The 23431-nt window shown below is 43.7% G+C and overlaps 1 protein-coding gene across 4 annotated transcripts in view; it reads left to right on the forward strand.

The window, feature by feature from the left end:
• The window catches only part of AP1G1 (adaptor related protein complex 1 subunit gamma 1), a 94126-nt gene that overhangs the window by 33619 nt on the left and 37076 nt on the right, over nucleotides 1–23431 (forward strand). For all 4 annotated transcript variants that reach the window (XM_073308379.1, XM_073308380.1, XM_073308377.1 and 1 more), the window contains exons 3-6: nucleotides 3774–3898; nucleotides 13740–13881; nucleotides 15091–15187; nucleotides 21833–21909. In XM_073308379.1, coding sequence (XP_073164480.1) covers nucleotides 3774–3898; nucleotides 13740–13881; nucleotides 15091–15187; nucleotides 21833–21909 — 441 coding nt within the window. The remainder of the gene's footprint in view (nucleotides 1–3773; nucleotides 3899–13739; nucleotides 13882–15090; nucleotides 15188–21832; nucleotides 21910–23431) is intronic.

Here is a 23431-nt window from a genome sequence, read left to right on the forward strand (position 1 = left end):
TCTGTGGCCTGCATTGTGCAGGAGGTCAGACTAGACGATCATAATAGTCCCTTCTGACTTTAAAGTCTATGATTCTAAGTTAATCTCTAATTTAGCCTGTTTTAGGATATGGATTAGTATATGCTTAAATGTTCTCTAGGGCAATGTTTCTCAGTGACTGGTCCATGGACTGGTGCCAGTCTCTGAGATCTCCCTGACACAGTTTAGAAAGGCAGCAAGCTGGTGCCTAGTATCAAAAAGGTTGAGAAATACTGCTCTAGGGTACCTCAGAGGTGGAGCACATCACCCAAATTGCCACGTTAAGGCTACACATCTTGATTGGGTTGTGATTTTAAATAGTTTACATTATTTTAATTTCACTAGAACCTCCGTTTTACAAACAGTGATCTTTTGAGCACCATTTATACAGGCCATTTTTCTCGACTTGGGGTGGGAGAAAGTCACCTATGGAGTGACACTGATGAAGAGCAAATCAACATCCCTTCACATTGCAATGGCTGTCACTGTCCAGTACTTTTGAAGAACAAGGAGAAGGCAGTGCAGTGCACTGTACCTATTGTAACTTCGAGATGTTCCATTTTATGAACTTCTCAATTCCCAGTTAGTTTATATAATAGAGAAGGAGTACTTGTGGCACCTTAGAGACTAACCAATTTATTTGAGCATAAGCTTTCGTGAGCTACAGCTCACTTCATCGGATACATACTGTGGAAAGTACAGAAGACGTTTTTATACACACAAACCATGAAAAAATGGGTGATTATCACTACAAAAGGTTTTCTCTCCCCCCACTCCATTATCCTGCTGGTAATAGCTTATGTAAAGTGATCACATTGGCTAGTCTCTAAGGTGCCCAAAGTACTCCTTTTCTTTTTTGCGAATACAGACTAACACGGCTGTTACTCTGAAACCTGTTATGGTGATGGATATGTTTTTTTGGGAGGAATTTTTTTTAATATTTACGGTTATTTACAGGAAGACATTAGTTATATTGTCTTGTTTTGTATAGGCACATGTCTGTGGCAGAGTGCTGCTGGCAAAGCCTCAATCAACTCCTGCCACTCTAGCCCCAACAGGGGGAATGGATAGGGGCTGGGTAAATATCTGAGGTTTGCATAATTACTGACTGCACCTGCCAGCCTCATTAGGTAGGAGCTATAAGGCTTGGAGGAAGAGAGTGAAAGGTGGGGCAGAGACCAGGAGGGACAGGAGGCTCAGGGAGAGGTAGGAGCCTGCTACTCTGTTGCTGACCAGGCTTGTGTTAGGCCAAGCCACTGTAAATAGCTTGTATATAGCAGGACACTGGTGGTGGGAAATGGACACAAATAAAGAGCTTGTGTGTTGCACCAGTTTGGAGTGTCCCTGATTCTGTGAGGAGCAGGGCCAAGGGGCTGGATACACAAGGGCATGCCATGCACCCCGTTACAATGTCTTATTACAGAATTAACAATATTCATCAACGTGTTGTATATTGGCCATATATCATTACCATTTTTCTTTCCCCCTCCAAAAAAATAATTTAAGCATAGCCTTAATATGATAAATATATATATTTAACCATTTATATTAATTTTCATTGTGGGAAGCTAAATGTTTCCCCAGTGGGGTGGGAGCGCACAGCGTCAGCAGAAGAAAGAAAGGAGTAGTGGTTATGTAATTCAGGCGTCCTCTGTGTATTTCCCTCTGGACTATCCTATAACTATAGGATTACCATGTCTATATCAAAGCATTTCCATGATTTCAGTATTTCTATTATATTGTCTTTGTGTGCAATGTATACTTTTACTGTTATCCATTTTTAAAAAATTTCTCTTGCACTGTTTTCATAACGTTTGTCTTCCACTACGAGATATTGTATTAATAGTTTTTTCCAGTGAGCTATAATAGGAATCGTCTGGGTCCACAAATTTGTTTGCCTTTTTTGGTATAAAGAGCAAGAGCAGAACTAGCTTCTTTATTCCCAGTTTGAGTCTTTTTAACATGCAGTTTCTCAATACGTGTCTTGAAGTCCTGTTTGAGTTCTATCTCTAATATTTTGTCGTCTTTCAGGATGGTTTTCAATTTTTTTTTTTACTATCCAGAGTTCCAGACCTGGCTATTTTGCATTTTGAATAGATATCTGGCGTAATGTATATTTTGTCAGGTATCAGGGGGTAGCTGTGTTAGTCTGTATCCACAAAAACAACAAGGAGTCTGGTGGCACCTTCAAGACTAACAGATTTATTTGAGCATAAGCTTTCATGGGTAAAAACCTCACTTCTTCAGATACAGCTGAAGAAGTGAGGAAGAAGTGAGGTTTTTACCCACGAAAGCTTATGCTCAAATAAATCTGTTAGTCTTGAAGGTGCCACCGAACAGATTTATTTGAGCATAAGCTTTCGTGGGTAAAAACCTCACTTCTTCCTCACTTCTTCAGCTGTATCTGAAGAAGTGAGGTTTTTACCCACGAAAGCTTGTGCTCAAATCTGTTGGTCTTTAAGGTGCCACCGGACTCCTTGTTGTTTTTGTATATATTTTGTGTTATGGAGATGGAGAAACATACCTTATAATATGTTGTATAGTACTGAACTTGCACTCATTGATTAGTGTTAGAGCCAGTACTTATTATCTGATTACATTTGCAATGGTGGTGTAGCTGTGTTGGTCCCAGGATATTAGAGAGACAAGGTGGGTGAGATATATCTTTTATTGGACCAGCTTCTGTTGGTGAAAGAGAGAAGCTTTCAAGCTGCATACAGCTCTTCAGTTCTGGACTTCTGTAGCTTGAAAGCGTCCCTCTTTCAACAGAAGTTGGTCCAATAAAAGATATTACCTCAGCAACCTTTTCTATTATTTTATTCCATTCTTTTGCTATTGTTTCATATTTACAGTCTATATTCCATAACAGCTTTATGCAGTTTGTTCTTTAAAAACACAGTCATGAGATTATACATTCCAGCAGTAATCCTGATTGCTGAAACTTCAAGCATGTATATACAATTTTCTAATACTGATAGCTTTAGTTCTTTTCTTCCATGGAAGTTGTAAATAAAGTTAAGCAATCTGTATAAACTCATATTATGCTTTATTTTCTTTTTTTAATATATCAGTTACATCTGTTTGTTTTAGGGGTTGTCCATCCTAATGAAATCCTTCCACTTATCAGAGTAACATTTGCCCCAACATTTAAAAACTTCCTTATTCAACCTCTGTTTGAAGGCACTGTTTTTTATTTTCAATATTACCAAGGTCTGCTCTTTTTGTTTGGTCAAGTGCCTTACATATACTCAATTAATAAGTGTATTTTTAATTAATAGGTAATATTTCATGGGTGCTGGAATTTTGGGGTATGAATCCAGCATACAATTATATGAGATTGGGTTTGCCAGTTTCTGTTCTGTCTGTATCCATGATGGGTTTTCTCTATTAGACTGGTATTGGAAAGGGTTTCTAATTTGTGCAGACCTATAGTATGCCTTGAATGATGATGGATGATGTCTTTCACTTACTGATGACTTCTGTGTCACCCTGTTTTAGTTCATTCCCCTGGATCTCCTGTACACTTTGAGAGAGTTTCATAGCCATGAGAGGCAGCATGGTCTGGTAGCTCCTCTTCTGACTTGCTGAGACTTTGGGCAGGTCACGGGTTGCTTTTCTCCCTCATCTTTAAAATGGAGATAATACTAACTTTGCGAAGCACTTGGATGGAAGATACTATACAAGTGCAAACTATTATTGCTCCCAGCACAGAAATATGATTTATACTGATTTATCTGTTTGTTTTTTTTTTGCAGTTGGAGTGCCTCAAACTTATTGCGTCTCAGAAATTCACAGACAAGCGCATTGGGTACCTAGGTGCCATGCTGCTACTGGATGAGAGACAGGATGTCCACCTTCTCATGACCAACTGCATCAAGAAGTAAGACTACTCTCTCCTTCCCCATTCACAAATGTGTGTAGGGATTTCAGAACCACAGTTAGGCTCCTGACAATAACTTTTTTGATGCCTCAATTCTCAACTGGCATTTAATTTGAAAAGGGGGAACTTTTCAGTCTAGAAATCCCTAATGCCACTGGTACTGCCCAGGCCATTTTTTAGTCACCTTGTGTGTTGGATTGCTGCTAAGCTCCAGACTGCTATGGCCCTAAAAAGTTTTTGAAACTTGGTGTATATAGCAGAGAGCCATTTAATGCGTGGAACTTCCATGTCTTGGGCATTCACTTGGTGATGCTGTGTAATTGGTGGCTGAGAGAATGGAACATCCTGGCCATTAAAACTTCCCTGAAAAGAAAAGGAAACTAATATGGTCATAATGGGCTTCCTGTAGCTGGTTGAACAGCTTCTAGAGACACTGAGGGGGCAGTTACCTTCTCACCTTACAGAAGAGCAAGCCCTGATTGAATAATTAAGGGTAGCATAAAATCACTTAGGGCTCATCCACACCATACATATGACTGAATTCAGAGGATCTGGTTATAACACAGCTGCAATACGTAGTGTAGACTGGATCTTAGGCTAAAACCCTGAACAGTGCTGCAGCCATCTTGTACTGGTCCCCTGACTCAATTGTATTTATAAATATAGGTGGGCTCTTATAAGTTGTGTGACTCTAGGGTGTGAAGCTAGCTCTACTCTGTTCTGAGAGTTTGGCCAGGTTGAATGTGGTGTTGTGATGGGGCACTGGTTGGCTGCAGGGGAAGGGCAGCACCTTTCTGGGATGTGGTGTTCAGCTGGTTTGGAATCTCCTTGAGCTGTGAACATTACCAGAAAACTTTGAGGTTTCCATAACGATTTTATTGAAGGTGAGTAGGTTTGAGTGGAGAGCAAGATGTAGAAAATCAGTGTTTTCTTTTTGATGAGGCCTCCTTTTGTGGGGGTGGGGAAGGGGGGAAACATGTCAGTGGAGCTGGGAGATTAAGATTTATTTTTTTATTTAGATTTCTCAGATTCTCACTTGGTTCTGTACATATTGATTGTGCCTAGAGTATCTGAGAAATCTAAATAAAAAATTAAATCTCAGTCTCCCAGTTCCCACTGACTGGCTTCACTGCTGCCACTGCCTGTCCCCCAAAAGGGGATGCCATCAACAGGAGAACATTGATTTCCTACATCTTGTTCTGAATTCAGATATGAATATCTCTGTTGGACCAAGTGGTGGGGAGAGCAAAGGAGTTTGAACTGAAGACCCTTCACTGAAAATGCCTTGCCTCCAGCTAGCTCCCTTCCACTTAAATTAGGGGGCTGATTGTTATATCCCCAAACAAGTCTAATTTTAGGGGAACAGGTACTGGGAGTTGAGTTGGGAATTGTGCATATAGCTGGTTTACATAACCTGGCATTTTTCTATTATCTTTGTCTCCTCACCTTCCTCTTTCTGCTACCCCACTGCTTTCATAGAATCATAGAATATCAGGGTTGGAAGGGACCTTAGGAGGTCATCTAGTCCAACCCCCTGCTCAAAGCAGGACCAATCCCCAACTAAATCATCCCAGCCAGGGCTTTGTCAAGCCTGACCTTAAAAACTTCTAGGGAAGGAGATTCCATCACCTCCCTAGGTAACGCATTCCAGTGTTTCACCACCCTCACAGTGAAAAAGTTTTTCCTAATATCCAACCTAAATCTCCCCCACTGCAACTTGAGACCATTACTCCTTGTTCTGTCATCTGCTACCACTGAGAACAGTCTAGGGCCATCCTCTTTGGAACCCCCTTCAGGTAGTTGAAAGCAGCTATCAAATCCCCCCTCATTCTTCTCTTCTGCAGACTAAACATCCCCAGTTCCCTCAGCCTCTCCTCATAAGTCATGTGTTCCAGTCCCCTAATCATTTTTGTTGCCCTCTGCTGGACGTTTTCCAATTTTTCCACATCCTTCTTGTAGTGTGGGGCCCAAAACTGGACACAGTACTCCAGATGAGGCCTCACCAATGTCGAATAGAGGGGAACGATCACGTCCCTCGGTCTGCTGGCAATGCCCCTACTTATACATCCCAAAATGCCATTGGCCTTCTTGGCAACAAGGGCACATTGCTGACTCATATCCAGCTTCTCATCCACTGTCCCCCCTAGGTCCTTTTCTGCAGAACTGCTGCCGAGCCATTCGGTCCCTAGTCTGTAGCGGAGCATGGGATTCTTCCGTCCTAAGTGCAGGACTCTGCACTTGTCCTTGTTGAACCTCATCAGATTTCTTTTGGCCCAATCCTCCAATTTGTCTAGGTCCCTCTGTATCCTATCCCTACCCTCCAGCGTATCTACCTCTCCTCCCAGTTTAGTGTTGTCTGCAAACTTGCTGAGGGTGCAATCCACACCATCCTCCAGATCATTTATGAAGATATTGAACAAAACCGGCCCCAGGACCGACCCCTGGGGCACTCCACTTGATACTGGCTGCCAACTAGACATGGAGCCATTGATCACTACCCGTTGAGCCCGACAATCTAGCCAACTTTCTATCCACCTTATAGTCCATTCATCCAGTCCATACTTCTTTAACTTGCTGGCAAGAATACTGTGGGAGACCGTTGCTAAAATCAAGGAACAACATGTCCACTGCTTTCCCTTCATCCACAGAGCCAGTTATCTTGTCATAGAAGGCAATTAGATTAGTCAGGCATGACTTGCCCTTGGTGAATCCATGCTGACTGTTCCTGATCACTTTCCTCTCCTCTAAGTGCTTCAGAATTGATTCCTTGAGGACCTGCTCCATGATTTTTCCAGGGACCGAGGTGAGGCTGACTGGCCTGTAGTTCCCCGGATCCTCCTCCTTCCCTTTTTTAAAGATGGGCACTACATTAGCCTTTTTCTAGTCGTCCGGGACTTCCCCCGATCGCCATGAGTTTTCAAAGATAATGGCCAATGGCTCTACAATCGCATCCGCCAACTCCTTTAGCACTCTCGGATGCAATGCATCCGGCCCCATGGACTTGTGCTTGTCCAGCTTTTCTAAATAGTCCCAAACCACTTCTTTCTCCACAGAGGGCTGGTCACCTCCTCCCCATGCTGTGCTGCCCAGTGCAGTAGTCTGAGAGCTGACCTTGTTCGTGAAGACAGAGGCAAAAAAAGCATTGAGTACATTAGCTTTTTCCACATCCTCTGTCACTAGGTTGCCTCCCTCATTCAGTAAGGGGCCCACACTTTCCTTGACTTTCTTCTTGTTGCTAACATACCTGAAGAAACCCTTCTTGTTACTCTTAACATCTCTTGCTAGCTGCAACTCCAGGTGTGATTTGGCCTTCCTGATTTCACTCCTGCAAGCCCGAGCAATATTTTTATACTCACCCCTGGTCATTTGTCCAATCTTCCACTTCTTGTAAGCTTCTTTTTTGTGTTTAAGAGCTGCAAGGATTTCACTGTTAAGCCAAGCTTTAATCTAGACTATAAGTTACTCAATGTGTCAACTGTCTTTCAGTGTTATGTAGGGTTTATAGTGAGGCCAGGTCTTGGTTGGAGACCCCAGGTGCTGCTGTGGTACAAAAATTAAAAATAATATACAAATCTTTGTGAAGCAGTTGAGGAGTTGTTGCCCATAGCACATACCTGACAAATTTGTAAAAACAAGGAAATGAGCAGTTAAGTCACGTATCAGCACATACTCTGTATCCCATCCTCAACCTCATCATTCCCACAGCTACTGGACACCACATGCCAAAAACTTAACTCTGCCTTCTTTTTGCTTTTCTGCACATCTTCCTTTACCGGATTGTTTCCCCCACTTTTTATGGGTGTTTGGTGTAGTAGTTTGTTGTGTTGGGAGTTTGGTGAAGATAGGTGTGCAGACAGGTGGTTAAGATGGGAGCAGAGTTAAGGTTGCAGCAACATGGTCTGTGGTAATGGTAAGGAGTTGTGGTAATGCAGATGAAGAAGAGCAGGGTATGTGGTAGTAAGTAGCTTAACTTTTCATTTTCTTGCTTTTGTGGGTGTGTTAGGAATACTTTGTGTGCAGCAACACTAACTGCTTCACTACAGTGTGTTTAGGTTTTCATACTTACCTGGGGGAATGGGTTGGATGAGTGTGGAGCGGGTGTTAGGAAGTGAACATGAAGGGGGCAAAAGTACAGTTGCTAATAGAGAATATTTTATGCAGAGATTTGTGTGCTTCTGGCACCCATCTGTCAGGTTTCTGTACCACCCCCACAGCTCCTCCAATGAGAGGGGTGTGTGTGTGCATAATGCATAAACTTTCAGTGGTAGCATGAATAGCTCCTTAAAAATTCATGTCAATCTAAATAAATAGTTTAAAACAGCTTTATCTGTTGCAGGAGATCAAGTCAGCAGCCACCTCTCACCTTTTGAATGAATAAACATATTTTTAAGATTGATGGTCCATCTATGAAAGGTCACTGCCAAGGTGGAAAAACCAGACAGAGCTCAAATTCAGAGGCTTCCCATTATAAATGTGTTCAGAGAAATCAAACTACACAGAAAATCCAAAGGGCATGGAAACTTTGTGAAATATCTTGCTGATAAACCAACTACTCTCTGAGAACAACAGGAATTTATGTCCTATTTTAACCCCATTTTGGAACACAACTTTAATTATAAAGTCACTACCAGACACCTCTGTAATGCAGAGACCTTCATCAAACTCCTTTTGCCATTATTCTTTCCCATAGCTGGATCCCTGCACTTCAGATCTACTGATGTTCAGAGACTGTTTTCTTAATTTGTTTTCATGTTAGCATTTTTCCAGGGTGCAGCAAAATCTTTTTCTTGTCCTGGGCATTTGACTGTTATTCACAGTGTTTCCTCTAGCCAAGATAATGTAATCTAGTAGATTTTTGGGGGAATCTGAGGGGATGTAGTAACATCCCATCTTTCCACAATTACAGGGCCAGCTGAGAGAAAAACAGAGCAGGGAATTTTATTTCCTTCGTGGTCTCTGCCATTTGAGTCCCAGACACGTCTGAGATCTGACTCTGACTTGGTTTATAAACTGTTGTATCTGCCAGGCCTCCAAGAGGCATTGCTGTTTTCAAAACACTGTAAAACACAGTAATTTAAAAGTAAGTGACAACTAAACACCCTCCCTAAATGTGCCATTATTGATCAATAGCAGGCAGACCTATCATTACAAGTGTTAACTTGTATTCCATATAGTTATCTAGGATTATCCAGTGACATTGGTGATATCCAGTTTGCAAAGAGTTTCTGGGCGGTGGTGGGGAGGGTCGTGTTGTGTTGTGTGGAAAAGTCCTTTAATTGACAGATGAGAAAGATTGTTGTAGCCTGCTGCACTGGGAAAGGATTATTTATTGACTACTTCGTGTTCCAGATTAAGGGATTTTAGTTCTCGAATCCCAATTAGTCTGTAAAACAGGTTCTCATAATTCCGCTGTCCTCTTCTCTTGCTATTCCATGTGCTACTTACATGTTTTCAGGGCATCTCCAATCCACCGGGGAGTCTGTAAACTGCAGAGGCTCACCTTTTCTTTCTTTAAACTTGGTCTTTAAGCAGGCCCAGCTGGGTGCATGACTATCCTGCAGTAAAACCGGGTACTTTTCGGGTGTTTAGGGCCTAGACTACCCTGTGCTGTTCTCTCTTTTCTCCAAGTAGTAGCTCTGCATATTGTTCAGGTAGTTTCCTAGGTGAGGAGAAGGGATGAGACAGTAACAACTGAGACTTTCTGAAGGCAAGGAGGTGCTGCAGATTCAAATATTAGTATCCACTTAAGGTTCCTGTGGGCTGGCGTTTGGGAGACAGGAGCATCTTTGCTCCCATCAAGAACCTGAGGCAGTTTTGGCTGTGGAGGAAGCTGTGGCAAAAACATTTATCTTGTTCTGTGGGAGACAGGTGGGGTGAAAGAGTTCCCATGCTATCACTACAGCCTGTATCTCCCCTCACCTCCTCCAAGAATCTGTGCCAGGCTTGAGAGAAACTACAGTGAAGTTGTCCATCAGCCCCATGGATGGTGGGTGGACCCCCCCAGCTTTGGGGAGGCTAGCCCCCTGACCCTACCCCTTCTGCCTGATGCTCCAACCCCGCCCCCTGGTCCCGCAGCAGGAGCCCCAAACATGCCACCCTCCCGTGGCTGGAGGAGCCCCGTGCCAGCCTGAGTTGCTGCTGGAGAATGGGAAGCGCGCTGCGCCTCCCCTCCCGAGACCCCGAGCCACCTGGCGGGAAAGTCAAAAGTCCTTCCAGAAGAACACTCAGCTTTTATATGTGCCACACAGGTTCCGGGGCAGCTGAGGAGACGGTAGCTGCTACTCAGTTTCCTGTGTTCATCAGTAATCTCTCTGGAGTCCGGTGTCACTGCTTTTCCCGCTACATCCCTGAACTTCCCAATAATACTCTGTATACTGTGGTTGCAGGAGCATGACCTGCATATCTCCAGGAGGGGGAAGAGCATCAACATTTCTTCCTATTATTGCCAAGAAGTTTGCCTGCAACCCCCCTGTGAGCCAATCTCTGAACCTCAGGAAGGGATGTTACCACTCTAGGGGTAACCTGGGCCAGCCAGAAAGAAATTGCCTTGAGCCCAAAACCCTGTCTCTCAAAGAAATACCAGGAACACACTGATGTTTTTGAGAAAAAAAGTCATGAACATCCTGCCCCCACACCAAGACTATGATTTGCACAGCTTTGCATAGACCATAGATTGAAGACCCCATATGGATTGACACATACCATGTCTGGACCAGAACTGGCAGCAGTGCACCACTATATCCAAGAAAATCTTGAGAAGGGTTTCATCTGTCAATCTACCTGTCCAGCAGGGGCCCTAGTACTTTTTATACAGAAGGAGGATGGATCATTGTGTCTTTGCATGGACTGTTGAGCCCTAAATCAGGTCACAATCCACAACCAGTATCCTCTGCTTCTTATTCTAGGATTGCTAAATTGTGTGCGAAGAGCCAGGATCTTCACAAAGCTAGACCTTTTGGGAGCTTACCATTTAGAGCATATAAGAGCCACCAATGAGTGGAAAGCCACCTTTCATGCCCAGTACAGACACTTTGCATATTCAGTAATGCTGTTTGGCATGACCAATGCCCCTGCAATTTTCCAACACTTTGTGAATGACGTGTTCCAGGTCATATTGGATAAATGTCATTTAGCTCAATGATATCCTCATGCTCTCAGAGAGCCAAGAACAACAGTGTCATTATGTTGGATCTGCTCTAGAAAGGCTGCAGAAGCATGGACTATATGCCAAACTGAAAAAATGCTTCTTTGACTAGCCTTCCCTCGAAGTTGTGGGCTATATCATCTCCCCAGGGGGCATTCAGATGGATTCCCAAAAGATAACATCAATTCACGACTTAGTAGCTCCCTAGAAGCCCTGTCAATTATAACAGTTCCTGTGCTTTGCCAGTTTTTATTGGTTGGTTATCTCCGACTTCTCACTCAAAGTGGTTCCCCTGACTTCACTCCTACGTAAGACAGTCTGTTTCACTTGGTCACCCGAAGCCCAGAATGCCTTTGCCCAGCATGACATCATCCATCTGAAGTCCTCCTTCACCATGGCTCCCATCCTGGTGCACCACGATCCAACCTGCCTGTTCATTGTGGAGGTCCATGGGGAAGTACTCTCTCCGAAGCTCCGAGCCCAGCAAGTCTTGTATCACTGCACATTTTTAGTCATCTCTTGCAAGCTCACCCCAGTGAAAATAAATGACGGAATGCTAGACAAGGAGCTGCTTGCAGCTAAACCTGTGTTCGAGGAATAGTGCCACCACCACCTCGAGGGGCTTGCTCCCCTTTTTTAGGTCTTCACAAACCATAAGAAGCTTGAGTATCTCTGCAAACCCCAAGTTTTAAACCGAAGGCAACTAAGGTGGGCCCTGTTTTTTCTGTTAAAATTCACCATCATCTACCAACTTAGGTCCCAAAATGGAAAGGCTGATGCTGTCTCATGAAAAGGACAGTACTACCATGAGGAGGGCAAGGAACCTACCATGTGCCACCATATCTCCTCAAACACACTAATTTCCTCAGCTATTCACTAAGATCTGATCTCCCTTATTTGGTTCGCCTTGAAGGAGGACCCCTCACCTGGGAACCACTGTGTTGGCTAGAAAGTCTGTCTCATTTTGAAGCATCTTCTGAACAACAGACCTTCTTGCGAGTGAGACTACCAGTTCCTGGGACCTTCTGGATCTGCCAGCAAGTCAACTCAGTCACCTTCAGATTACAGCTTCCCTGATCCCTCAAGGTACATCCCATGTGTGGTCCATGTGTCCCTCCTAAAACCCTACAGTGATAACCCCTTCCCTAGCCAAACCACTCCTCCATTTCTACTGGTCGAAGTCCAGGACCACAAAGAGTATGAGGTGCATGCCACCTGTAATTCCATATGCACGTGGGGACACCCGTACTACCTTGTAGACTGGGAAGCATATGGACTTGAAGAGCGCACTTGGAAACCTGCCTCCCATGTCCATGCCTCCAACCTGGTAAGAGAATTTCATGAGGTTCATCCAGAGAAGCCTGGTCCAGTTACACCCTGAAAAGAAGGGCCCTGAAGAGGGAGGAATGATGTAAGAAACCACAGGGCCCATTCACAGTTGCCACAAAAAGGAAGTGAGAGGCTAAATCCTATAGGAAGTCCCACCCTATGGGGCATGAGTGACAGCCCTCCATGATTCCCTGTTAGGCTGGTATTCCCCATATAAATCAGGAAGCCATTTCTGAGAGTTGTCTGAGCAACGCAGACCTCCAGCATACTTCTGCCTCAGACCCTGGTCATCGCTCCTTGCTGCAGCTCTCGTGATCACAGGCTCCTGGCTTTTGATCTAGGCTCGCATCCCAACCCTGATCCTGTTTTAGCTTCAGACCATTGCTGACCCCAGTGAAATACTCTGACCTGGCCTGACCCCGATTCTCACCTCACACTCTCAATTTGGTAATGGCCTCTGACTTTAGTTTTGACCTAGTCCCGGATTGATCTCTGACCTTCGGCCCCAATACTGACCAACTCAGTCCATACCCACAGGCTGCCCATGACCCGGTTCTGACAGCATGTCTTTCCCCTTCCCCACCCGCATCTCCTCTGAGCAGGAATTCTTCTCGCTAACCTGGACAGGGGGAGAGGGGCCTGGGATGAGAGGCACATGCCCTGTTTCCTCTTGCTGGAGGAAGAGTCTGGGGGTCGAGGAGAATCAGCTGGGAAGCTCTACACATCTGAAATTCCCTTTTCCCTTGTAATGCCCAGGATTGGATAGCTGTTCACACTATCCCCTGCTACGTGAAGTGAGTGTAATGGCCTTAGACAGTTCCCTGTTGTTTGTCAGGGATCCAAAGGCTGGGATCCTTTGCTGCAAAGTTGTTTTGTTACGGCTGGTTAGTGTGTTTCTGCAGAAGCTGGAATGGGGTCAGGGCCTGCCTCTCTGCCTGGGGCAGCACAGAGTGTGGTGTCTGCAACAGTGGCATTTTCCCCACTCTTCTGATGGCTTTTGAGCCCTATGCTTTCATGTGCTAGTCTGGTCAACTGTTGCTTGGATACAGGTGTGAAGTGGGGGTGGAGCTCTGCATGTCTGTTTCTCCTGGGCTGGGCTTCAGGCACTGGTGTTACTGTCACTCAGCCCATTTCACTTGTGACGGTAGCCATACCTGAAGTCTCCAGAGGTGAGTCTGGTGGTGGGCGACTATGCCACGTGTGTCTGAAGCATCCCATTCTTACTCAACTGCCCAGGAACATACGTAACTAACGTCTTGGCTTCACAGCATACCTGCATTCTGACTCGCTTCTGATGTGCACCTGTGACCTGTACTGGAGAGTTCCCTGTGCATGTGCTGACGGGCTTGTTCTTGGTCTCTTTTGCAGTGACCTTAATCACAGCACTCAGTACGTGCAGGGCCTGGCACTCTGCACCCTCGGCTGCATGGGCTCCTCTGAGATGTGCAGAGACCTGGCAGGAGAAGTGGAGAAACTCCTCAAAACATCCAACTCTTACCTAAGGAAAAAGGTACTTCAGGAAGTTTCCAAACTGCTTCTTTGCAATCTAAAGCCTGGGACAAAAGGAAGGGGGAGATGCTTTTAATATTTAGTGGGTTGGGTGGCATAGGGCACATCAGCAAGTTTTTTCTCTGAGAGTACATGTGCTAGCGTGATAACTAGTGACCAAAGAACTCCCTTTATCTGCAATGCAGGTAAAGCATGGGTGGTGGCAGTGCAAAATTCACTCCCACGCACAGTGTACAGCTCTCGGTAGAGCATACGTTCCTGGGCCTTGAATGGAAGGTCACCAACAGATGCAGAGGCAGTACCTTGGTGGAAGCCCAGCATAATTCCATCCCTCCTGTTACCTGGAACGTGTTTTTTGACTCCTTCCCAGGGTACTCTCCTTAGGGGACCTTTCCGTTCTCTTTCATCTGCATCAGCTAGTCAGTAGGTACATAGTAAACATGTTAAATGTTGATCTAACATGAATATTATTTGTGATCGTGCCCAGTATGTATAAAGCACTTTCCAAACACTTAAGGATGTTCCATGGTCCAAGGAACTCTCAAGCCAAGGAGAGATAAGTTGGCAGAGGTCGGGGTGGGGGGGAATAACAGGCCATTCGTATACAAGTCAACTTGTTTCATTATAGGCAGCAGTGCAGAAATGTTATTTGAGAGGGAATTAAATGTGGCCAGGTAAGGACCTTGCAAATGAGTTCCTAGAGGCCACACCATGCATAGGGGGATGCTTTGAGACTGCACTTAAAGTATTCTAGCCCTACCAAGATAGGCAGCTCTCTCCAGCATCCTTTTTGGAGAAGTTACAGAGAGGCTGATATACTTCTGTGGCATGTTCAGCTTCCCAGAGCCAGCGTAGCTTGTTGAGTCAGCCTGACGTTCTCAGACAATAATGAAAGTGGAAGAGCATATGAACCCCCAGAGCTACAGAGAGCTGGTATCTGTGGTGTAGACCGAATAGAACTCTCGTCCCAGTGTGTTCAGAACTAACAAGTCCATATGGCATTGGCCAGGATTTTCTCAGAATAGAGATGTTCTTGCACATGTGCTTGTTAACACGTTTCCAGGTGAGTGAAGTGTGCAAATTAGCTCTAATATAGAAGTGGATCCTCTTAAGAAGACTCTGTTCCTGGCCCACAGATGGCTAAGCTTGGAGTCTGCTAGTAGTTGTTGGCATAGAAAGGTGTGCTAACTGTGCTTTTCTTCCTTTGCAGGCAGCACTGTGTGCTGTGCATGTCATCAGGAAGGTGCCTGAACTCATGGAGATGTTCCTGCCAGCCACCAAAAACCTACTGAATGAGAAGAACCATGGTAATGTCAGCAGGCAAGGCCCAGGCCCTGAAAGCAGTGCTCCTCCATTCAGGGGTGGTGCGCACCCACCATCTAACTCGGCCTTTCATTTGGAAAAGGCCATTGTTATCATACAGTTTTCTGATAGGTGTCCTTCCAGTTCTGTAGAGAGCAAATGTCCCTAGTGCTACAAGAGGCATAGAGCTATATTTGATTCTTTGCTCCTGCCGGAAATTACACAGCACAGGCTACAGGGTAATTGAACAGTCTTTCTGTTCATTTATCAAAGTACCTGCTACTCTCATTGTAAGGCAGGTGAAACACATACAGAGTAAATATGGTGAATCTGGGACTCTAACAAACTGTATTATGTAATTCGTGGTATGTTTCTCCTCTGTAAGGATGGCACTCTGAGGTTCCACATTAAGTCTCTCTGACTGCAGGTCACTCTTGCTTTCTGTGCAAGGCAAAAGATTTTCCAGCTGCTAGGGTTGCAAAACTCCACTTGAGATCTGAAAGTTCAGCTTCTGTCTGAGATGATTACTGTTTATAAAGATGATGCACTGGGAACTGATGAATGAAGCAGAATGGAGTTGAGCTTGAATTCCCAAAGCTGTGAGATCTTTGCAGTGCTAACTGGAGCAGAGTAATCAGAGGGTTCTTAAGTTGCATGGCAGATTGCTGGGTAAGAAAGGGCTACCTTTACATAATTGCTTTTTGGATCGTAATTGCATTTTAAAACAGATTCTTACTCTGTTTAGAGTAATTTTTGCAAGCTTGAAACAATACTTCCTTTTGAAAATGTACTTTATTTTATTTTTCACATCTGTTTTCCAAGTTGGAAGCACTTGTATAAGTGTTTAAAATAAGGATAAATATCCAAACAATTGACTCCTTGCCCATTCACATAACCCAGCACTCAAATGACAGAATTTTTGACTGAAACCATTCTCCTATATCTGGCTACGCAGTGTCTTTGGGCTATAGATGGGCATTAAAGCATGCCATAAAGGGGTCACAAATAGAAGCTGTGTTTCAGAGCTGCGGCTCTTTTGTGGAGAGTGGCCCTAACAAGGAGTTCCTTTCCATTTAAACCAATGCACAGTTGCAGCAGTATCTCCAGTAGCCAAGTAAACATTTGTTTCCTTCTCTACTGAACATGTTCATGTCATTTTATTTCATTGGGGTGTTAGGCTGCAGCACACCTGGGGGGTTGTGGGGAAGGAAAAGGGGGGGTTGCTTGTGGTCTGTGCTACATGTGGACATTGTGAATTTATTTAGGTTTTAAAATGCACTAATTGGAGTACTTAGCGCAGGGACTAATTAAAAAGGTAACAGTATCAGCACCTCACAGTCTTTAATATATTTATCATCCCAACACCCTTGTGAGGCAGGGAAGGATTAGTGTGCTTGTTTTTACAAGTGAGGAACTGAGACTTAGTGACTTTTCCAAGGTCACACGGGAAGTCTTTGGCAGAGCAAGAAATTGGCCCAGGGTCTCCTGAATCTCAGTAACCTGCTGTCCTTCCCTCCCTTACATTCCGAGGAAAAAGAACTTCAGGCAGCTCCAATATTCTGTCAGGACGGCTTTGCATTGTACTGTGAAGCCACCTCCGAATCTGTCAGACCAGCAGAAGAGTGCAGATCTGATTGCCCCATCTCAAAAAAGATATATTGGAATTGGAAAAGGGTAACAAAAATGATTAGGGGTAAGGAACGGCTTCTGTGTGAGGAGAGATTAATAAGACTGGGACTCTTCAGCTTGGAAAAGAGACAACTAAGTGGGGATATGATTGAGGTCTATAAAATCATGACTGATATAAGAAAGTAAATAAGGAAGTGTTGTTATTTATTCCTTCTCATAACACAAGAACTAGGGGTCACCAAATGAAATTAATAGGCAACGGGTTTAAAACAAACAAAAGGAAGTATATTTCTCCACACAACACACAGTCATCCTGTAGAACTCTTTGCCAGGGGATGTCATGAAGGCCAAGACTGTAATAGGGTTCAAAAAAGAACTAGATAAGTTCATGGAAGATAGGTCCATCAATGGTTATTAGCCAGGATGGGCAGGAATGGTGCCCCTAGTCTCTGTTTGCCAGAAGCTGGTGTGGCAAGGCACCTCCTTCGTCTCATCAGATTTTGCGTTTTCCCCCTCTGGCCATGGTGGGCCTGGGGTAAACAGCCCCACTCAGGGCAGGGTTTGCCTTCCCCCTTCTGTGCTCCCTTTATCGTATGTCAGGGTAGGCCTGAGGGTCGGCCTAAAGGGTGATCCTCCTCCAAGCAAAAAGGAAACAGTCTCAGAAACACAAAAACCCTGGGGGATACCTTTTGCTGCCTCCTTGCTGGGGCAGGGTGTCTCCCTGTTGGTTGCCCTGGGGTGTCAGTCCTTCCCCTGCAGGCACTCAGGTTTGGTTGTTTCCCCTACGAGAAGGAGCACAACCTCTCTGACTGGAGAAGTTTATTTCCCTGCTGCCACTAGCCTGGCAGCAGGTTGTCCCCTTTTGTCTCTTCCCCTCTTCTCTGCCCAGAGGAGTTTTTTTTCTAAAGATCTCAGGCAGTCCTTAATTGGATTCAGGTGTCCCTGATTGACCTGAGGTAACCCCTTCTCCGCTTGTAGGAAAAAGGGCCTTTAACATTCTAGGACTAACATATCAGCCTTCCAAGACCCTCTTGCAGCTGTCTGACCTGACTTTGTCACACTGGGAATGGGCGATGGGATGGATCACTTGATGATTACCTGTTCTGTTCATTCCCTTTGGGGCACCTGGTGTTGGCCACTATCAGAAGACAGGATACTGGGCTAGATGGACCTTTGGACTGAACCAGTCTGGCTGTTCTTATGAAGATCTGAAGCCCTCTTTTTGAAAATGACCAGTCATCAGCCTCCTAGAACATCTTGGTGTCAGGCAGTCAGCAGGACCTAAAGGAGCTAGTGCACCAACTGTAGAGCTCTTTGTAGGCCAAAAATGAGACTTTTAAGTGCACCTGGAAATGGTTTAGTATAGACTTTGGGAAATGGATGTTGTGTGCTCCCTGAGACAAGCATTGCTGAGCAAGAAGGCTGGCATTTTGTGTAAGCTGAAGTTTGTGTGTCTTTCAGGTGCAGCCCCAGTGATTACAAAAGAAAGAATAACAATGGAGAATACTGTGCCCAAAAGGGAAGGCTGCAACATCCTACCCAAATGTAAAAACAGCAGGGAAGGGAAACCATTTTTGCTCGTTGTTCAAGGTCCAGCAGAACAGCTAAAACATGGGCCTTACCAGCAAATTTGGAATAACCCGTACATCCCAGGGGCAGATACCAAGTCTGCCATCTCCTCCAGATGTTTCTGCCTGCGCATTAGATCTCCCTCTTCTCTGGAATTATGGAGCTGATTATGGGGGTAGGCAATTAAAAACAAAAAGGGAGAGCAGCTGGCAATTAAAAACAAAAAGCAACTTGCTTGAGCATCTCCCCATGTGGCTGCTAAGAGTTACATTGACTGCAAGTTGATGGCTGGTGAAATGTTGATCTGGGTTGGGTCTACAATCTAGGCGATGTCCTTTTTTAAAAGGATTGAGTATAGGTTCTTGCAGTGGAGCATTTCAGTAGCTGGTCAGACTGGGTCGTGGATGAAAGAAAATATTTCTACAACCGTTGATTCAGTGTTAACGATTGAAGGTCAGTCTAGATAAGTCAAATGTTGATGGTAGGTTGGAGGAAGCAACTGGAGGATAGAGCAGAAATATCTGCTTTTTTAGTGTGCCCCCACGGTTTGTCACTATCTGCAACTTTGAGGGTATTGTTAGATGCTCAGCTTGTGTTTAGATGATCAAATAGCAAAAGTGACCAGAATGGTGCATCTCATCTGTGCCTGATCAGGAGGTGCCCCTTAAATTTACTTAGAAGCTCATACTAGGGCAAAATAATAAACAGTGTCATTTATTAACATAAGAATTGCCATGCTGGATTACTCCAATGGTCCATCTAACCAACTATCCTTTCCCAGCCAGTCGCCTATCAGATGCTAGGGACAAGAAATTTAAGTGGGAATTAGGGAAAGCTTTTTCTTAACCTAAGTCATTAGTGCTTGGTTTATGTCATAGAGCCATTAAGGTTTATATCCTTAATGTAATCTCATTTTAACTGATCTAACTGAGAGTGATTTTTAGCTGTATAAATGTCTAATCCTTTTTGAATGAGTAAGTTTTTTGGCTTCAGTGATTTCTAGTGGTAGTGTCCCTCAGGTTGATGGACCATTGTAGGAGGAAATCTCTTCTGTCCTCAATTTTAAATTTCTGTTTCAGTTTTGTTGAACGTCTCCTTGTTCTTGTACCATAAAGGATCACCCGAATGAGCTTCTGTTCCCCATTTGTTAATTTTGGATCCCTCAATCCTGCCCCCTTTTTTGTCTCCTACATAAACTATCTGTCTTTTCAGTTTCTCCAGACATCTAATGATTTTCTTTGCTCGTCTCTATGAAGTGGGCTATCTACCGCAAGCACACAACTCCAGTTCTTTATCTGCACTGATTGCTTGTTGGCTTTGACCTATAAAGTCCTGAATGGCTTGGAACCTGCCTCCCTGTGTGATACTGACTCTGTTCAGAGGCATGTAAATTGGAGCCTCTTTAGTGCATGAGACGAGAGCCACTGGCAGGCATTCTCCATAAAGATCAATGAACCCTGCTTGCTGGGACCCAAAACAACCATGCCCACCTTCTGGCCATAATCCAGCACCCCCAGTTCCCAAAGGCAGGCCAGAACCCCCTGTAGGTACACAGCTGCAGCTGAGCCATTGCAGCGCTTCAGTGCCGCTGTAGTCTTCCAAGAGTAGATAAGTCCTAAGCCTTTTTTTTGGGCAGGGTCTCTCTCTCTCTTTCTCATGGCCTGTATTACTGCTATTCCAATACACACAGTACATAACAATCTAGTGATCTTCAGGGCAAGCTTCAAATGCAGTGCCTCTTTGTAATTTATCACTTAAATCAGCCTCTGTGTCAGATCACTGACTGGTATCTAATTAATGTCTATCTTTTAAAAAAGGCTCCAGGGGCGAACCTGGCAATTACAGGCTGCTAAGCCTGACTTCAGTGCCAGGAAAATTGGTTGAAACTATAATAAAGAACAGAATTATCAGACGCACAGATGAATGTGATATGTTGGGGAAGAGTCACCCTGGCTTTTGTAAAGAGAAATCATGCCTCACCAATCTATTCGAATTTAAAGGTATAAACAAACATGTGGACAAGGATGATCCAGTGGAAATAGTGTACTTGGATTTTCAGAAAGCCTTTGGTAAGGTCCCACAATAAAGGCTCTTAAGCAAACTAATCAGTCATGGGATAAGAGGGAAGGTCCTCCCATGGGTCGGTAACTGACTAAAATATAGGAACCAAAGGGTAGGAATAAATGGTCAGTCTTTACAAGGGAGAGAGGAAAATAGCAGGGTCCCCTAAGGAACTGTACTGGAACTTGTTAGTCAGCATATTCAGAAATGATCTGGAAAAAGGGGTGAACAGTGAGGTGGCAAAATTACTCAAAATAGTTAACTACTCGCAGTCAGCTTTGGACTTACAAAGGGATCTCACTAAACCGGGTGACAGAATGGCAGATGTAATTCAGTGTTGATAAATGCAAAGTAATGCACATTGGAAAAAATAATCCCAACTATACATACAAAATGATGGGGTCTAAATTAGCTGTTACCACTCAAGAAAGAGTCACTGTGGATAGGTCTCTGAAAACATCTACTCAACAAGCAGTGGCAGTCAAAAAGGCTAACAACCATTAGGAAAGGGAACCATTAGGAAAGGGATGAATAATAAAACAGGAAATGCCATGATCCTGCTATATGAATCCATGGTACACCCACACCATAAATTCTGTGTGCAGTTCTGGTAACCTCACCTCAAAAAAGATATATTAGTGTTGGAAAAGGTGCAGAGAAGGGCAATGAAAATAATTAGGAGTATGGAACAGCTTCCATATGAGGAAAGATTAAAAAGACTGGGACTATTCAGTTTGGAAAAGAGACAGCTGAGGGGGGGATATGACAGAGGTCTGTAAAATCACGACTGGTGCGGAGAAAGAGGGAGGTGTTTACTCCTTCCAATGACACAGGAACGGGGGGAAGGGGTCACCCAATGAAATTAATAGGCAGTAGGTTTAAAACAGACATAAGGAAGCACTTCTTCACACTATACACTATCAACCTGTGGAACTTGTTGCCAGGGGATGTTGTGGAGGTCAAAAGTATAACTGAGTTTAAAAAAAAAAATTAGATAAGTTCCTGGTGGATAGTTCCATTGATGGCTATTAACCAAGATGGTCAGGGACAAAGGTGTGCCTAACCTCCAACTTCCAGAAGCTGGGACTGGAAGACAGGCAATGGGTCACTCAAAATCGCCTTGTTCTGTTCCCTTCCTCTCAAGCATCTGGCATTGGCCAGTTGCAAGACAGGATACTGGCTAGATGAACCGTTGGTCTCACCCCCTATAGCCATTTTTATGTTCTTGTTGCAGGCATTTGTGGGGGAGAGGGGTTCAGGTGAGAGATGTTTGTGGGATTGCTGCTACTATTTTTCCTTTATGGCTTTCATTTTTAATTTTTTTTTTGGTCAGGTGCCTAGAGTCTTTATAAGTGAAATCTAAATAACTAGACTTGTTTCTGGCCTTGTAGGTGTTCTTCACACATCAGTTGTCCTCCTCACAGAGATGTGTGAGAGAAGCCCAGACATGTTATCACACTTCAGAAAGGTAAGTACAAACTGTGCATTAGTATCCCTGATAGCTAATGTTTACCTGCTTCTTCTGGGCTGACATTTCCATCCTTGATCTTAGCCAACAGGATGTGTCCACAAGTTTTGAGCAAAATCTGTACAGCTATTTTTAAATGAGGCACGTGATGATGATGCAGGCTTTCCACTTGAAAAACAATGTCACACAATATCATCAAATAATTAAATTAGAAGTTTTCCATGTGGTTCATCTTTGAGTCTCCTTGTGAGCATGGGAAGGGGTAAATTATAAGACACTGACAAATCACTTATGTGCATGAAAACTGTGAAACTTGTCCCAGAGTTAAAGTTGCAATGACTCCTGTTATGAAAGTCCCCTAAATACATTATTCCTCATGTACCTGATTGCATCAGTGACATCTGGAGTGGATAAAGTTTAATCTCCTTTTTCTTTTTTATCTAAGATGGGGAACTAAAATCACAAGCTTACACTGTTAACCTTATAGTTTTATACATTCCACTCAGGAAAAGGCAGAATAGAGGTTTTCATAGTATAGCTAGGCTTGGCAGAATCCAATTTTTATTTTTCATAATTTTGATCAATAATATCATTATTTTAAGCATTTTATCTATTTTTATCAAATGTTTGTAGTTGTGCAAAATTGTGGGGAGGGTGTCAGACAGTAGGTGGAATAGACAATAATTATTTAATGATAGTAGAAACTAAAATTCAAAAGGTTAAAGTTTATACCCCTTAAAACACAAATTGTCAACATCACATAGCTAAGTCCAAATCAGACTGCAAAGAGTTACAAAGGGATCTCACAAAACTGGGTGACTGGGCAACAAAATGGCAGATGAAATTCAATGTTGATACATACAAAGTAATGCACGTTGGAAAACATAATCCCAACTATACATACAGGATGATGGGATCTAAATTAGCTGTTACCACTCAAGAAAGAGATCCTGGAGTTCATTGTGGATAGTTCTCTGAAGATATCTGCTGCATGTGCACCAGCAGCCAAAAGTGGTAACAGGCTATTAGGAACCACTAGGAAAGGGATAAATAATAAGACAGAAAATATCATCATGTCACTATATAAATCCATGGTACGCCCACGCATTGAATTCAGTTCTTTTTGTCCCATCTCAAAAAAGATATATTTGAATTGGAAAAGGTTCAGAGAAGGGCAACAAAAATCATTAGGGGTATGGAACAGCTTCCATCTGAGAGAAGATTAATAAGACTGGGAATTTTCAGCTTGGAAAAGAGAGGACTAAGGAGGGATATGACGGGTCTATAAAATCATGAGTGGTGTGGAGAAAGTGAATAAGGAAGTGTTGTTTACTCCTTCACGTAACACAAGAACCAATTAATTAGCAGGTTTAAAACTAACATAAGGAAATACTTTTTTACCCAACACACAGTCAACCTGTGGAACTTGTGGCCAGGGGATGTTGTGAAGGCCAAAAGAGTAACTGGGTTCAAAAAAGAATTAGATAAGTTCATGGAGAATAAGTCCATCATTGGATATTAG

This window comes from Lepidochelys kempii, chromosome 12 (assembly GCF_965140265.1).
Source record: "Lepidochelys kempii isolate rLepKem1 chromosome 12, rLepKem1.hap2, whole genome shotgun sequence".
Lineage (NCBI taxonomy): Eukaryota > Metazoa > Chordata > Testudines > Cheloniidae > Lepidochelys > Lepidochelys kempii.